This window comes from Lepidothrix coronata, unplaced genomic scaffold (genome assembly GCF_001604755.1).
Source record: "Lepidothrix coronata isolate B3197 unplaced genomic scaffold, Lepidothrix_coronata-1.0 Scaffold169, whole genome shotgun sequence".
NCBI lineage: Eukaryota > Metazoa > Chordata > Aves > Passeriformes > Pipridae > Lepidothrix > Lepidothrix coronata.
In genome coordinates this window covers 621448-637630 of record NW_016690349.1, presented here as the reverse complement: position 1 = coordinate 637630, position 16183 = coordinate 621448, and the positions used below count along the sequence as shown (strand labels likewise).

The 16183-nt window shown below is 35.0% G+C and overlaps 1 protein-coding gene across 3 annotated transcripts in view; it reads left to right on the top strand.

Annotated features, from left to right (window-relative positions):
• VRK1 (vaccinia related kinase 1) overlaps nucleotides 1–16183 on the top strand; it is a 35707-nt gene that overhangs the window by 15750 nt on the left and 3774 nt on the right. For 2 of the 3 annotated variants that reach the window (XM_017829845.1, XM_017829846.1), the window contains exons 8-12: nucleotides 816–948; nucleotides 2214–2334; nucleotides 3223–3281; nucleotides 4121–4299; nucleotides 8534–8627. In XM_017829845.1, the coding sequence (XP_017685334.1) occupies nucleotides 816–948; nucleotides 2214–2334; nucleotides 3223–3281; nucleotides 4121–4299; nucleotides 8534–8627 (586 nt within the window). Of the gene's footprint in view, nucleotides 1–815; nucleotides 949–2213; nucleotides 2335–3222; nucleotides 3282–4120; nucleotides 4300–8533; nucleotides 8628–9755; nucleotides 9873–16183 lie in introns of all 3 variants that reach the window. The other variant, XR_001877188.1, reaches the window with a different exon arrangement.

Sequence of the window (16183 nt, the reverse complement as noted above, 5' to 3'; positions counted from 1 at the left end):
GCTGGACAGTTATCAATTGACTATTTGGCCTAAATAATATTCTAGAGAAATTCTTGAGATTAAAAAAAAATTGACTCACAAATAGGTATTTGCAGGTGGAAGCCTAAAATTATATAGCACACTGGTAAATTATGTTTGCCTGTCTGCATTGTTACCTCATTCCTTTGTTCAAGAAATCCATCAGATAAGTGTTCTGTTACTTGGAAAAATTGGTCTTTAAAGTGTTTATTGTTCCACTTGATTTATGGAAGTCTTTCATTTTTCTGCATTTTTAACTCTCTTTCCTATTCAAACAATGCATATTAGAGTTTCAGAATTATGTATGTGTTCTTGCCCAAATGTTTTAGCTTGTGAAAGATGTAAAATAATTTCATTTCTCTTAAAGTAACTGTGGTGTTAGTGAGTAGTAGTAATGTGTAGTATTGTTCAAATGAGACAGCTGACTTTATAGAGGGTAGCACAGTAAGTGCATTTATAACTTTATGGACATTTTTTCCTTTTTTGATTGTTTTTTTTTTTAAATTTAATTTTACTGGTAATAACTGACTATTTTACTTTACTTGGCTTTTACATCAACAAGAAATGACTTCCACATCAGACTGCTATATGAAAAATAATAAAACTTATCTGACATATTGTTTTCAAATCATAGATAGTAAGATTAATACAGCACTGAGAATCATTTAAAGTTGAACAATCACCATTTTTACTACTTTTAAAGAAGTTATGAGAATGATTGGGAGTTGCATTTATTATTTGCATATTTTTTGTATTTATGGTTCTTTAACCTCGGAATTCTTTGTGGAAATTACTAGGTGTACTTGGTGGATTATGGACTTGCCTACCGATACTGCCCTGAAGGAGTTCACAAAGTATATAAGGAAGATCCAAAAAGGTGTCATGATGGAACTATTGAATATACCAGTATTGATGCACATAAGGGTGTGGGTAAGGATGGAAAAACTCTTCTCAGCGATAGGCATTTGTATATCCTTTTTTTATAAATACAAAAGACTTTTAAAAACTCAATGCAGCAAATAAACAAACCAGGTTTCTGAATCTATAAAAATGTTTTTGTTATTTTTCTTTTGTTCCCTGTGGATTATGCTGGCCTTTTTTTTCCAATTCACTAAGTTTTACTTACTGTATTTTTAATGTAACTTTCTTAACTAGAGTTTCTTAAAGATGTTTAACATATTGCTTTTTACTAACTAAGTAGAAATGGAATAGTGCTTGTGAGATCTTGATAAAAAATAGGGCCTGTTTTCAGGAGAAAAATAGTTTCTGTTATCATTTTGGAAATATTCTTGGTTTTAAGTCAATAGGTAGAATTTTTTTTAACAAAACTTCACTTAATTAATTATACCTATTGTCACTGAACATCAAAAGGTAAGAAGTGAGAAAAGGTTGAACATGGAAAGTACAGGTCTATGTCTGATTAAACGTTTAGGATTTATAGTGAACACTAATTTCATTTTCTTAATTCTTAAATTTTGCTTTATTAGCATAAAGGTGTGTTCTACAAAAATGAAAGTTGTTGAAAGTGATTATTTACTTTAGGATGAACTGTTGCATCTATGCTTAAAACTGAACATGAGCAAAGATGACTTGATTTGCCTAGTTATACTTCTAGTGTAGTCTGTGGTCAATGTACATGTGGTACATGTGGTTGTTTTGGGGTTTTTTTACTGGTTTATTTTTGGGTGTGTTTTTTCTTGTGAAGACTTAGAGATCTGATCTCTTACTGTCCTCTGTTCAGTTTTCAGGCCACATAAAATAATTCAGCATTGTAGAATATTTTTTCAGGAGGTGGGGTTTCAGCACTGTTACATTTTTATAGAAGAAGGGAAGCAAAAACTGTTTTGAACAGAAAGTCAATCACTTTGCTAACTTGTTCTATTTTTTTCCACAATTTGACTACTTAAAAAGCTTCCCAAATTGGGATAAGTGCAGCATGTCATGTTTTTGAATAGAAAAAAGAGATTGATAAAGGGCTTAAAAATGAAGGTATCCTTCCAGATGTAGGAATAATATTTTTTCCTTCCTAGCTTTTATGGTAAAATAAAGAAATAAGTAACAGATACAGTAGTGTTACATTTTTAGCATTGACTTTCTATTGTCTTAGCATATTTACAAATTTTTAGTGTTGTTAAACTGTGCGTGCTTTATTAGATGATGTAATGGTTGGTTTTTTTATGTGTGGATATGTTTAGCACCATCAAGACGTGGTGATCTGGAGATCTTGGGTTACTGCATGATTCATTGGCTTAGTGGCCATCTACCGTGGGAAGATAATTTGAAAGATCCAAATTTTGTCAGAGACTCAAAAATCAGGTGAGAAAACTACTTGTTTTCTTTCACTTTTGAAAATGAAAATGTCTTACTGTAGAAATGCTTTGTACTTTAAGTATGTTCCCGTTTGGTGAGTAGGCTATTTTGTGTACCCTCCAATTTCCCTTCATCATGTCTCATGTATCCTTGACTTGTAATTACACTTCACTTGTACTGTTCTGCTGTCTTCTTTTGCATGTGTGAGATGCTTATTTTTCCACCACAGTATTGTCACTTTAGAATACTGCCATCAAAAATCACTCATAGCAGAATGCAGGTAACTATTAGTCCTGCTTTACAAGTGTGGAGTATGAGTATATAGCACCATACGCTGAAGTCAGTGGCAGAGATGGAAGCTGAAGGGGAATCCTAAATGTCTTTGAGCATCATTCCACCTAGAGCACTACTACTGTGGGATTTTTAAATTATTTTTCATTTTGTCCCCCAGCCTCACTGTTAACATTCCTTCATCTTCCCCTCAGCCCCAAACAACCTTCTCGTGTCAGGTATTTGATATGAAGGGAGCTGTCCCAGCACAGCAGTTTCAGTCTCATTAACAAGTATTTGTCATCGGGCTTCCTAAGCATTGGTATGTGAGGGTTTAAAATGGAACAGTTCTTTTTCTTCAGTCTTCTACTTGCTTACTTTTATAAGAATCAAAAGCTGTTGAACAAAAACTTACTGTATTTCAGGTAGCCCATCTGTCATTTGTCAGATTCTCAAATGTACTGCACACCTAAAAATGTCCATAATATGTCATACCAAAGATTTATGTGGTAGTGTTTCCTGTGTCTCACAGTGGCCCAAGCTGGGTACTTAGAAAGTTTATCAGAACAGGGCAAGACTAAAAATTCAATAGAAACAGTAGTTTTGAATAATTTTGTTTTTCAGATGTAGAGATAATATTTCTGTTTTAATGGACAAATGTTTTCCTGAGAAAAATAAACCAGGTAAGAGGAGCTGTTTTTAAATACTTGTTTACTGAAGTTTGTACCTATTTTTCTTCTTCCTTTCAGTCAGGAACAACAGTGGCATGAATTAGAATGTTGCTTAAGAGAAGTTTAGGCTCTTCCTTTTGGGTGTAGTTGTATGAACTGCAGACACTGTGTTGCTTCTGGCTAAGGACAGTATTAATCACAAACATGGAATGTGTAAATTGATTTTTCACAACTGACTTTTAGAGTGAAAATTAAAAAGTATTGCAAACTTGAAGTATAGATTGTTCCTATTTGGCATTGGTGATTTGCTGAGTACATTAAAAAAACCCAAACCCTAACTCTACTGAAATACACTTTCTTGGTATCCTAATATTTAGTTATTTCCAGCTATTCCTAGTGATCAGAAGAGTTTTCTCTGTCAAGTGTGACTTGCCTGTTTTTAAAATGGTCTAATGTTTCATATATTATTTTAATATATGTTTCAGCCTTGAACTGATTAAGTTCTGAGATAACATTGAATTTACTTTTCCACATTTTTATATACAGATGTAAGAAATACAATGTAAACAAGCATTCATTAGTGAAGATTGGCCTATTACGCTTTTTTATGACTTACTCTTCATTGCAATGAACAGGTGAAAAACAGTGATGCTGTCATCACTGGGTAACGAACCTTGGCATAATTTTTTTCTAAAACATGCTGTAGTAAAGACACAATTATTAGGAGTTTATAAATAAACATTTCAAAAATAGCATAAGTAGTGCATGCATAATTTCTGTCTCTTTTGTTGTAAAAGTGAATGATTAAAATGTTTTCAAATAGAAATTAATTGGAGATGCCATTTCTTTAGATGAAATAGCCAAATATATGGAAAAGGTGAAGCTACTGAGCTATGAAGAGAAACCTGTTTATCAGCATTTCCGAGAAATACTTCTGCAAGGTCTCAAAGCCATTGGGCAAAAAGATGATGGAGTACTTGACTTCGGCTTGTCAGAGAATGGAGACTTTCAAACAAATCCTGTACAAAAGGTTTTACTCTAAAAATTCTTGTCAGCTTTTATTGCATTTTGTTGAGCTAAGTAAAAGTTAGAGTGGTGTTGGAATTAGGTGCCGTGACTTCATCCAGTAGGAAAGAATTAAATAATGAGATGTTTAAGTCCTAGTCACATGCATTATTTCTCTAACTCAACTTCACTAATTGATATTAAAACTTAATGCAGAATGAAATTTGTAGGTGTACTTTCAAATAGATAGTACCTTGGACAACAACATTTGTATATCTAAATATAATGACATTTGAATAGATGAACATTTGGCTAATTTACTTATTTCTTTAAATTGGTAAAACTCCAGATGGATCAAAGTACATGTAAGGTAAAATTGGTCTAGTATTTGTTTCATATTAGTTTCCTTTCTGTGACTAGTTCAAAGCTTAGTTTTAAGTATGCAATTTTATGCCAGGTATTTGGTTTTGGAATTCACATATTGAATTTACCATGATCTAATATGTTATTTTTGAGTCTTAACTATGTTCATAGGCCATGGATATTTTATTCTTTGTATTTAAGAAGCCTTAAACTCTGGATTTGAATTCCCATTTGAATATGGCATTAGGAAGTTTTTAAGCTTTAGGGAAAGTGTATGTTAAAATGGCTTCTAACAATAATCTGGTCAGATAATGGGACAATAAATATTTTCTCATACTTCAAACTGCATTTATTAGTTCTTTATTTACATTTGTTAATAGCAGGTGGGTAGTTTATTGGTTCCTTTAGCATGAACCAGGGAACTGAGAATACAGGGTAATAGTACAAGAATGTTGCCTGCTTACTGACACAATCAGCAGTGTGTTAAAGATGGAGAAAGAGTAGAAAAGAAAAAAAGCTGTATGATTCTAAAGTCTGAAGATGTATGTCCAGCTTTTCTTACTTCTTTTTGCCCAGTAAATAGTATTTTGGCTAAAACTGTACAGCTGTGGTCTCTATACAAGTATTTTCTACTGAACTGCATGTAAAGGTCTGTCCCAAAGGAGAGTTCATTAGCATAAGTTCTTCTGTTCCCCCTGTGGTTCGACATGGCTTGAGACCTGTATTTTTGGGGAAAAAAGATAATCTGTTTTTAATGGTTGGCTGGTTTCTTTGCTGAATAAGTTGGCCTGCTGCAGAGCCAACATCTGTGACCTTTAATGTCCTTGTCCAGCAGAGATGTCTGGTGCACATTTTCAGTGGAATAAAACTTCAAAAATCTTATTTCTTTAGCCAATATCAATCAAGACCATTCCCAAAGGGTGGGATAATACTTTTTCATAGGTTCTTACCTACTGGCATCAAATAGGAGCTCGTTTTTACATTGGGGTTTTTTTTTGTTGTTTTTTTTTTTCTTACTCTGAGGAACCATATGCATGGTCAGCTTGCTCAGTTGTTACAAATAAGTTCAAGCATTTAGATGAAACAATGAGTGTTACTGACCTGTTTGAGTAAGTTTTTTCAGTGATCTGCTTCCTGTTTCAGTGGACTTCATGCTACTTCATGCCAGCAACTGCTGGAGTGACCAGACAGAATAAGATTGATGGACATCAGATTGACATACCTTCTTGCTTTCGATCAAGCACTGGAACATATGACTCTTCCTTCTATGTAGGATTTTGTAGGCCTTGTAACAGCAGTGGTATAGGCTAGGATAGAAGAATAGATTGTTTCAGTCCTTTCTAGGCTGAATTTTTCACTTTTCTTCAAGAATGAATGAAAAGAGGGTCTTCAGCAGGATGTCTCCCCTTCCAGAATATATCTTTGGGAACTCATACTACTCAATTTTCTTCCAGAGGGTATCAGACATTAAGGAGAGTCTAATAGAACAGGAAGGCAGTTTGTGCAAGTTGAGAACAGCTAGACACTTAAAAATACGGAGGAAGAAAGAAAGAACGTAAAATGTTAATTAAAATGATATATATTTTCAGCTGTGATGGGGAGCTCAACCTGATGACTTAGAGTTTTGAAATAAGCTCCAGATTCCAAACTTTGTTAAAATCTGCTTTCCAGAAAGATAATTTACCATTAATCAGTAGTGTCTTACTTCCGAGAGCCAGTATCTTCTAGCACATGCTGGATTTCTTTTGATATGCTTAATGTCTACTTTGGAAAAGAAAAATACAGTCTGGCATCTATCTTTGAGAAGATTGTGACCTCTAATACGGAATATCTGTGACATTTTGGCTCTACTGACCTTTTCATCACGACAGGTCTTAACACACCCACTCTTCACTTCTTTAGTGCAATCTACTATATTTTCTTAAATTAGTTATATTTGGTGTTCTGAAGTTGTGCTGTTTCATAGCTAGGAGACAATATTTCTAGCTTCTGTGTAAATACATTCTTAGAATGTAGGATTCTCCTGTGCTTTCAGCTTGTATAGATAATTGAGCCATGGTGGGCATTATATGTTGCATATAAGGATGGTTGTTCTGTAATCTCAGTATGTTATCTGGGTAAAATACACAGATGTCTGCTTTATTAAAAGTTAGCATTTTATTTTTTATATCATGACTCAAGTTTTCCCAGATGTGAAAGTAAATGAAAAACAGTCCACCGTTCTCCTCAATGTTTTTTTTTTTTCTTCTGTAAATGCATGTTGGTTTGTGTGTGGTATTCTATAATAGTTCTAGCAAAACAAGAAGCTAGCAGTACTGGGAGTTAAAGGAAGTATTTTGAGCTCTTGACTAAATTATTTAGTGCAAGGAGCACATCTTGCCGTTGTTCAGTGCTGAAGAGCTGCTGGGAAATATTGAGAGTAACCTGGAAAAATATAGGTCTTACTGATTTTTGGTTCCTTCTAATGGTTCAGATGTGCAGGTGCTGCTTTTGTCAGATGAATGCTGCCTGATTTCTACTGCTATGTAATTCACCTGCATCAAGATTAAGAAACCACTTTTTATTAAATAAGCTTGGAAACAAGATAAATGTATTTTGCTTTTGTGTAGCATGTATTGAATATCTGTTTTTCTGATGAGCATTTAAAATGTTTCCTAGTACAATTGGGAGGAATGCATTATCTCTCATATAAAAGCAGTGCAGTGCTGAAATAGTCCTCCTTAATTTTGGTCAGAATGAACAAAAGTGTCTGTGTTTATTCCTGCCTAATGCATCACAAATCTGCTGACATGCTAACCTTGGAGTCTTGGCTGGCGGTAATCAGGCCTGTGCACCGGCAGGAAAGATGTACCTAATGCACTCCATCAGTGCAGTTTGCATATGGAAGTTCTCACAGGGGAGCTGCCCTGTGCCAGCTGAGGGTTACCTGCCCACTGCAGTTATTGTATGTAATTATCGAACCAATCTGTTCAGCCCAGCAGGGTTTAGATGGTAATCATGAAGCAACACTTTGGAAAGGAAAGATGTAATGCACTGTCCCCTTCTCTCGTGAGCTGTGTGAAGTTGTAGCCGCTTTTAAAGCTGTATTAGTAAGGCTCTAGTCTTACACAATTAAAAAAAAAACCTAAAAAAAAAAAAAAGGTAAACTCTTCTGTATTCATCACTTTTCATCTGTGTCTGATACAGGTCAACTCATCCTTTGCAAAAATCATGACTTTAAAGCAATAATTTTCAATAACCACTTTAAAAATACTTTGCAACAGCAAGATTAATTGTAATACACAGATAATAAGAGTTCTGTACATTTAGAGGTTTTAAGATAATGTATCTTGAAAAGAGTTCAGATTTCCCAAGTACCTCTCTTTGGAACAGACTGCACAGTTGCTATTAGGAAAAAAAAAAAAAAATGTACTGTCAGTGGGTATGAGCTACTTTTAAGCTGTGCAAAGAAATCCTTAAGAAGCCAGATCCAGATAAACTTGAATTTAATGAGGTGTAATTGCTTTTAAAAAAACAGGCATTATGAACTTAATGTAAAATGTTTTCGTGTGTTCTTTAAGATTTTTCAATTTTCTCCTTTGTAACAGTGATTCAATGTAAATTAAAAAAAACCAGGTTTTGATCATAAAGACTCATGTTTTCATACATTAAAATTTCGACTCCTAAAGTGATCTGCAGATAGGGGAACTGTCCTTTTAAATTGTGTATTGCTTAGTACTAGAATTCTTGTGTTAATATACGAATAAATTTTCTCTATGACTGGAGACATTTTATAATATATGAAGAAATAATGCTTAAAATTGGGGAATATCTTGTGAAGATAAGATATTTTCTACTTGGTATGGTCTTTCCTGCTCTTGAGTTCAATTACTTTTTTCTTATTTTTTTTTCTTCAGAAAAGAAGAAAGGCAGCAGCTGCAGCCAGTGAGAGCACTGAGGCAGATATGGAAGATACAGGAAGTCCAAAAAAAAAGAAAGCTACTTCTTCTAGTAAGTCAAAAGATTGTTCTGACAGTCACATGTACTGGTGTGGCAGGATACCTTGGCTAAGGGCCAGACTCCCACATAGCTACTCACTCCCCTCCTCAGTGGGACAAAGGGAGAAAATAGAATGAGAAAACTCATGAGTTGAAACAAAGATGGGAAAATTTATAATTCTTTACTGTTGTGGGCAAAACAGACTCAACTTGGGGGAAATAAATTTAATATATCACAAATTAAAATAAATTTGGGTAATAACAAAGCCAAACATTAGGAAAACACCTTTCCTTCCCCCAGGCTTAACTTAACTACTTTACTCTAAATTCATCTACCACTCTCCCTGTTCAGTGCAGGGGACATAGAGGGGAAGTGTGCTGTGGTCACTACATAGCGTTTTCTCTCTGCTTCTCCTTCCTCCTTACATTTTCTTCGTGCTCCAGTGTGAGCTCTCTCTTTTGGACTGCAGTCCTTCAGGGAAAAAAAAAAGAAAGTGGCCCTGTTTCTTCAGGAAATACCCATTTTCTCCAATGTGGGCTCTCCCATGAATTGCAGGGGCTCCATCCTGGATCCTTCATGAGCTGCAGGCAATATCTGCTCTGGTGCAGTGGAGTACCACCTCCTCCTCTGACTTTGGTGTTCCCTCTGCTGTTTCTCACTTTCTTCCCTGCACAGCTATTCCCTATCTGCCTGTCAAGTGGTTTTTTTACTTTTCTTAAATGTTTTCACAGAGGTACCACAAACAAATTTGGCTCAGCGTTGGCCTACAGTGTGTTTGTTTTGGAGCCAGCTGGAAAGGGCTGTGTCGAACACAGGACAGCAGCTGGTCTTCCCACAGAGACTACCTCTGTAGCCAACCTTAGCTTACCAAAACTCAGCCACATGGCCACAAAATACCCAGTAGAACCATTTACTTGTAGCAGTTCAAGTGCTTTTGATCTTTCATAATTTCTTTCTAGATTAACTCTAATAATGTTGAAATATTTAAACTTTCTGTGTGAGAAAGGATTATGCTCCACTTACATACTTGCCTAAAGCTGGTAGAATTGCTTGGTGATAAAAATTGGTCACTGAACTGTGTTCTTTTGCCATTGTTCATTCTCTGCTCCATTCTCATTTCTGTCATTTCATCTTGTCCAGTTCACTGTTAGAAAATGCTGACTCTTCAGGATTCCTCATCACAGCGTGTTAAAGCCAAGGGCTAGCAGCAGCGGCTTCCAAAAGCAAGCGTGTTTGAAGTCGAGGAAAGGATCAGCTGTAAGGATAGAAAATGCTGAAGCTATTATTTCCACATAATTTGGCATAGTTTCAGTGTTGTCTGGAAAAAGTCATGGACAGACAAAGTAGGATTACTGAAAATGCGAGATCAGAAATCTTCAGTAGATCTGTGTAGGGTAAGCTGTGGTGGGTGTCCAATCAAACAGGCTTCTAGATCTAACTTTCTAATGCCTTCATGTAGATCTGAACTGGTTTCAAGTAATTGCAAAGATATTTTTCCTAAAGAATTTTTGATTCACACTTTCAAGTAAAATACCAGATGTTGTCTGTGGTCAAGTAGTCTAAAAATAATAAAGCAGTAGCTGAAATCTACCCTAAAACAAATCTGCTAGTTTAAAAAGGGTTTGGTGAAGGAGTCTGGCAGGATGGGAACCCGTAACCTTTCAAACACAGTAGTAATATTGATAAGAGATGGATTTACCATAGTATATTTACTCCAACTGTATGGTACAAAGTATAAGGAATGAAGCTCATGTTATTTCACCAAGTGACACTACTTTGTTTGTTTTCAGCTGTTCATATTATGGAATTCTAATCATTAAAACCAGTGACTATTTCTCTTACTTGAAAATCTTTTGAATTGTTGACTTCAATTTATTGTGAATTCTCTAGTCTGTCAGTGGCTGAAAAAGTGTTAATTGGATTATATTTTCTTTCAAGGCAATGCAATTATATTATGCTGACATTTATAGGTTTTTTTTGAATAATGTTTTAGATGTTATTCAAGACTTTTTAACAAAATATTTAATGCAGCTGACTATTTTCTGTTTGTGATTTAATACACGTGTGCAGAACATACTTTCATTCTATATAATATATTATATACTTTTTTCCTGAGATTGTAGGTTGAAATTCTCATAGAAAGAGATGAAAAAGAACTTGAGGAATCGCAATCCAAGTGGTAGCATCAGCTTTTGTAAATGCTGAGTTTTTTCCACAGTAAAGGTACTGGGGAGGCTGTATATATTTTCAACATAAGCTTAAATTAAAAAAGCCTCTTCTTGCCAATTCAGTAGAGTTAGAGGTGAAATGGTTCTAATTTCAACTTTTTATATTACTCAATTTAATGAATACCAAGTGGGGGGAGTATATCAAATGATTTCAGGTGAAATGTGATACATGTATTTATCCATTCGGTTCTCTCCAAATTTGGAATTAAAAACTTTACCACCTATTACATGATTCATAAACCTGTGTTAAAGGAAAGGGCAACTGTTTCATAATCTTCTGATTTTGATGCTTTTGATAATTTGAAAACAGCTGATCATTATAGAAATACTTACAACTAACTAGTTTTTTGTTACCATGGACTTGTTTCTCCATTATGTGATTAATCCTGTGACTAAAAAAGATCCTGAATTCCAGTAAAATGGGTATTTTCTTGGTGCTTCTTAGTTGTAGAATTTAAAGTTTAGTCATACAGGAACATTTTAAAAGTTCTTGAAATTCTATTTTATTGGTTTCTAAGGGGGATAAATGCGGTGGGATAGGGATTACTCTTCAGATATTCAAACAACATCTCAAGGAGTGGCAAGAGGAGCTGTGCAGCCTCTTGCTGTTCATCTCATCAGTGTTAACTATATCTGACTATGCAGTTTTTCTAATCCAGTCCAAAAGATTAGTTGTCCCCAAAAGATCCTGATCAGCTGTGCAGCACTTGGAGTACTCCAGGATGCTCAGTGGCTACAGGGACTCTGCCAGTGATTAAATCTGCTGGGGCTGGGGAGCCACCAGACTTGGTGGAGGAGGAAGAAAGAATGGCACTGAGAAAGGACAGACATCTGGAAATTCTTACTTCTACCGTCAGCTCTCCCTGGTTGTTCTCAGCATAAGAGCAGCCACGTCAGATGAGGTCATTGAAGGCCTTCCAGTCTTGTCAGCCACTAGTGTTTCTAGAGCTGTCAAGTCTCTCTTCTTTTTAAAAGAAACACAATTTCAGAAAGCCCTTGAGAAACAAGTTCTGCTGTACTTCTAAAATAAGTTGCACAAAATTTGGTGGAATTCTTAAATTGATTTTTATTTATATTAACATGTTATTAGCTTTTTCTATTTTTTTTCCAGTGATAACTGCAACCCATGGGCTTTCCTGAAAGGTGAAGTTTTACAGGATATCCTTTAGAAAGTAATATGGATGATGTTGAAGTATTATATTAGCCAATGTGTCTTCACTAGGAACAATTCTGTCAGAAGACAAGAAGTTTTTTTACCACTCTGTTACAGCTCCATTTTCAGTATTAGTTGGCTTCATGTACGGTAGTAAAATACACAGAAAATACACAGGCTTATAAGTGATGGTACTGTTAAAGCAGAACACTAAATTTTGACATACACTGTATGTATGCACCAATGCTCGTGCAGGGGTGGAGTGCATAACATTAATAGGATTAATATGTTTATTTTTGATTAGTTTGTTGGAATAGGCAGATAGTATAGGCATCTTCAGTGAAAAATCACATAAATGCTGGAAAAACAAGAGTTTTATGAGAATTTTTGAATAATCCTAGGTTGAAAGCTACAACAGAAATAAAACATCTACCCCTGGCAGATTTTTTTTTTTGATCTTGGGGTAAATGTAGATTGGATTATAGCAATACAGAATTTTTTTAGAATAGCCTTTTTCATTTTCTGTTGTGAGTTTTTAGGACAGTTTTGGGGTTTATTAATTAGGACAGTAAAAAGAGAAATGCTGAAGTAGATATGGCAATAAAAGTACTGGTTTTTTAAATGTACTTCTGAGTAGTCAATACTACTAGGGCTAGGAATTCTGCGTGTCTGTATTGCTGGATAGTATCTACCACGTTAAGGCCTTAACTGGGGTTTTTGGTTACTCCTGCAGTATAAATAAAGAACTAAGTGAACAGTTCCAATCTGAAAACAGTCATACTGATGAATTGGTTAGAAGGCATTCCCAATGAAGGTTTAATAGTATTTCTCAATTAATAGGTACTTAGCTTTATGTTTATTTACATTGCATGGCTTTGCATAAATCAGTATCTGGGTTATTGTCTTAAATCTTTTTTTCTTTATTAAAGCAAGATTTATCACTTAATGTTGGATTAAATCTTCACTTTGGGGAATTTTTATTGGCCTTGTTGTCAAGCTTTAGGACAAAGGAAATTATGTTGTTTTTTGAGCTTGTTTATGGTGCCAGTTGATACTTGTCTTTCTACTCCATACCAGTGCCCACATTCTAGGTAGATTTTTTAACCTCATAATCTTATACCCTAAAAAAAATTTTTTTCTGCAAAATCTGCACAATAGTCCTAATTGTGTTATTCATCTGTTCCTTCTTGTGAAGGAGTTGATATTACCTAGGATCTGTAACAGACTCCAGGAGTAAGTAGGTATTAGTCTTAAGACTGGGTATCCATCTCTGTGTCTAATCACTGAAAGATCTGTCCTGTTCTTAGTCTTCCCTTACCTGTGTCAGGAATGTTGCAAGTTAATGTTCTAGTAGAAGAGTTACATGATCTGGTTAAAAGCACGTGCTGTGATGTTGTACCTAGAAATTAACAGGAACATTTGGGTTTTAAAGCAGAGAAATACTGCTTTTGGTTGCCTGCAATATTGACAAACTCACTTCTGTATTTTTCATTAAGTATATTCAAATACAATATGTGATCTGTCTTTTTATGGCCTGCCCCAAGATTGTTTGAGAATCTTTAAAAGCTATTTAAATTAGAAAAGGTGTGGTAGAGGGTGCTTTTAAGTATAAAGATTCTTAAATATTACGGTTAGGAAAGAAAACATATTTGGGTTAGATTTAACTTATCTTTGTGGTTCGTCCTGAATAATAGTTTTTCTTGGCAATTTGCAAGTGACAAATTCAGTGAGAAGCATCTTGAACATGTTCCACTTATCTTAATAAAGAGACAAAATTAATGTCCAAGATGTAAAATATGGGAGTGTTCCTGTGTGCTCCTGTGTCTGCTTGGAACAGAGTTTTGTACTTAGTCTACCATTATATTTTAAACTTATTTCTGTTTAATATCTTCAGACCATTTCAAGCACATAAACACATTTAAAATGTAAATAATTAAAGTTCCTTGTTACACTTCATGGGACTTTGTTGTGTTTGATGCTGTAAAAAGTATTAAATTAAAACAAAATACCTTCTGAAGAATATTTTCCATGAGTAAGGTTTTGTATAATGACTTTACATGTAGAACTAAGTCATTTAAGAAAAAACGTGATGTCTGCTTTTTGTGTTGTTTTCCTGTGACCTGAAGATATATTGCAGTATGCTGAAAAAGTATTGCAATTCAAACTCAGATATATAATTTGCAAGTGAAATTTTTCTACAGGAAAGAAAAATTGTACTACAGTGACTCAGAATTTTACAGGGAACTAACCTTTTTCAAGTAATATATTTGAATTAAACTTTTTTCCTCCTGCAAAAAGAGGAGGACTAGTTTTAGACACATTCTGCATGGAACTGCTTATTTATATTATGTGTGTACAATTGTGTTTTGGAATGTCTTCAGTAAAACAATTTTTTCAAATAGAAGTAAACCAGTTTCAATTTCATCTGGAACAATTTTATATTCAAATTTTTAAAAGAACTCTCATAGATTTGATGTTATCTGTAAGAAATACACAGGTATAAAGTCATCAGATAATACACTCTTGTGTTCTGATGTTTTTCCATATGAGAATATTCCATATGAGAATATTTGTTGCAGGAAAGAGAGGACTTGGAAGAGCAGAGTACCTAAAGCCAAGACCCATCCCATAAATTTACAGACTTTTTTCTCTCTCATTCTCACCCCACAATCATGTATTCCTTGGAATTCAAGTCCATATTTGCTTTCTTCCAGTCCCTTTGTTCTTTTTTTCTGAGTCATATTTCTGAATTTTTTGTAGAAGAAGAACTGCTGAGATAAGAGAACACACCAGCTAACCAAAACTACTGTTTGTCACCCTTGCAATTTCTTCAGCAGCCTTCAGAGTCCTGAAAAATTCTTGTTTGAGAAGTGTTATAAGTTTTTCTCAGTTATGCAGGGGTTCCCTGGCTGAGTTGGGAAAGAGCTTGTCAGAAGACTTCATTCTCTTCCTTATCTCATCTTCTTGAAGGAAAGGTAGATCTTCATTGGCACCATCTTCAAGCTGCTCAAACTGCTTTGAGAATGGTGGTTAACTCTCCTTAAATGCTGCAGCCTGGCTTAAATTCCCATTTGATGTTTGCAGCTGGTTACTGAGTGTAGTCTTTCAGCTTCCAATACTGGAAATATTTTTTTTCCTTAGTCCTTCCATATGTAAATAGCAATTCCATTCTCTTGTTTCCCTTTTCAGTTTCATGATTGTAGAAGCCTTCTAAGGGGCAGTTGAAGGAAAAGATCTCCCAGAGAGCCATCTAGCAAGATGACTTGGTTATTTGATATGAACAAAGACAGCTGAAATATATAACTGAAGCACATTTTGCAAGAGAAAAGGGATACTGTGGTCAGTGGAAGAATTTTGAGTAACTGGCAGTCCAAAATTTTTCTGCTTTGGAAATCATGAGTCCATATTTAATTCCTTAAATTAGTAACAAATTATTCTTGGGATTGATTTATTGCACTGAGATCTGATATAGTGGCATATGCAAGGTCACATCTAGTAGACTAGGGACAGCTGTGTTAGGTCAGTGGCCCTCTCATTCCTACTTCATCTCTTTTTAGGTTAACTATGGCAATTCATCATATTTGGCATGAAGTTGCCAGCATTAAAGAAATGTCAGTCCTGTCATAAGACTGTCCCCCTGTGGCACACTGGGTGTCGATACAGAAATGATGATTAAGCTTCAAGTGTGTGGAGTCTAGTCTGAGAACATCTCTTCCAGAAACCACTTGAGAACTCTCCACCACATGTCCCACCACTCCAGATTTACTGACCTTTGTTTCTTAAAGGGTTAGACATATAGCAGAATGTGTGTATAAGGTTATGCACATGTGTGCACAGACATTATGTTTAGAGTTTTTTTTGAGAAAGGAAACATCGTAATGTCTGAAAAATGTACTCAACCACTTGGGCTTTTTTCAGGGCCAAAGATGTTAGCTCTGTTGTTTAATGATGATTATTATAAGTCTAATTTAAGAGCTTGCACAGACAATTGCTGGAACTCTTCAGGCATTAGCCAGAGACTGGCATGTACTCACCCTTTGTCAGGTGTAAATTCAGTGTATGCAAGTGATGCAGTTGCTAACCTCCAGCGTGCCTGCTATTAGATATTTTTCACTTACCTAATGTTTGCCTAGAGTCTAAAATCTGTGTGTGGTTCTGTTTTCAGATATTCTGATCTATAATGTACC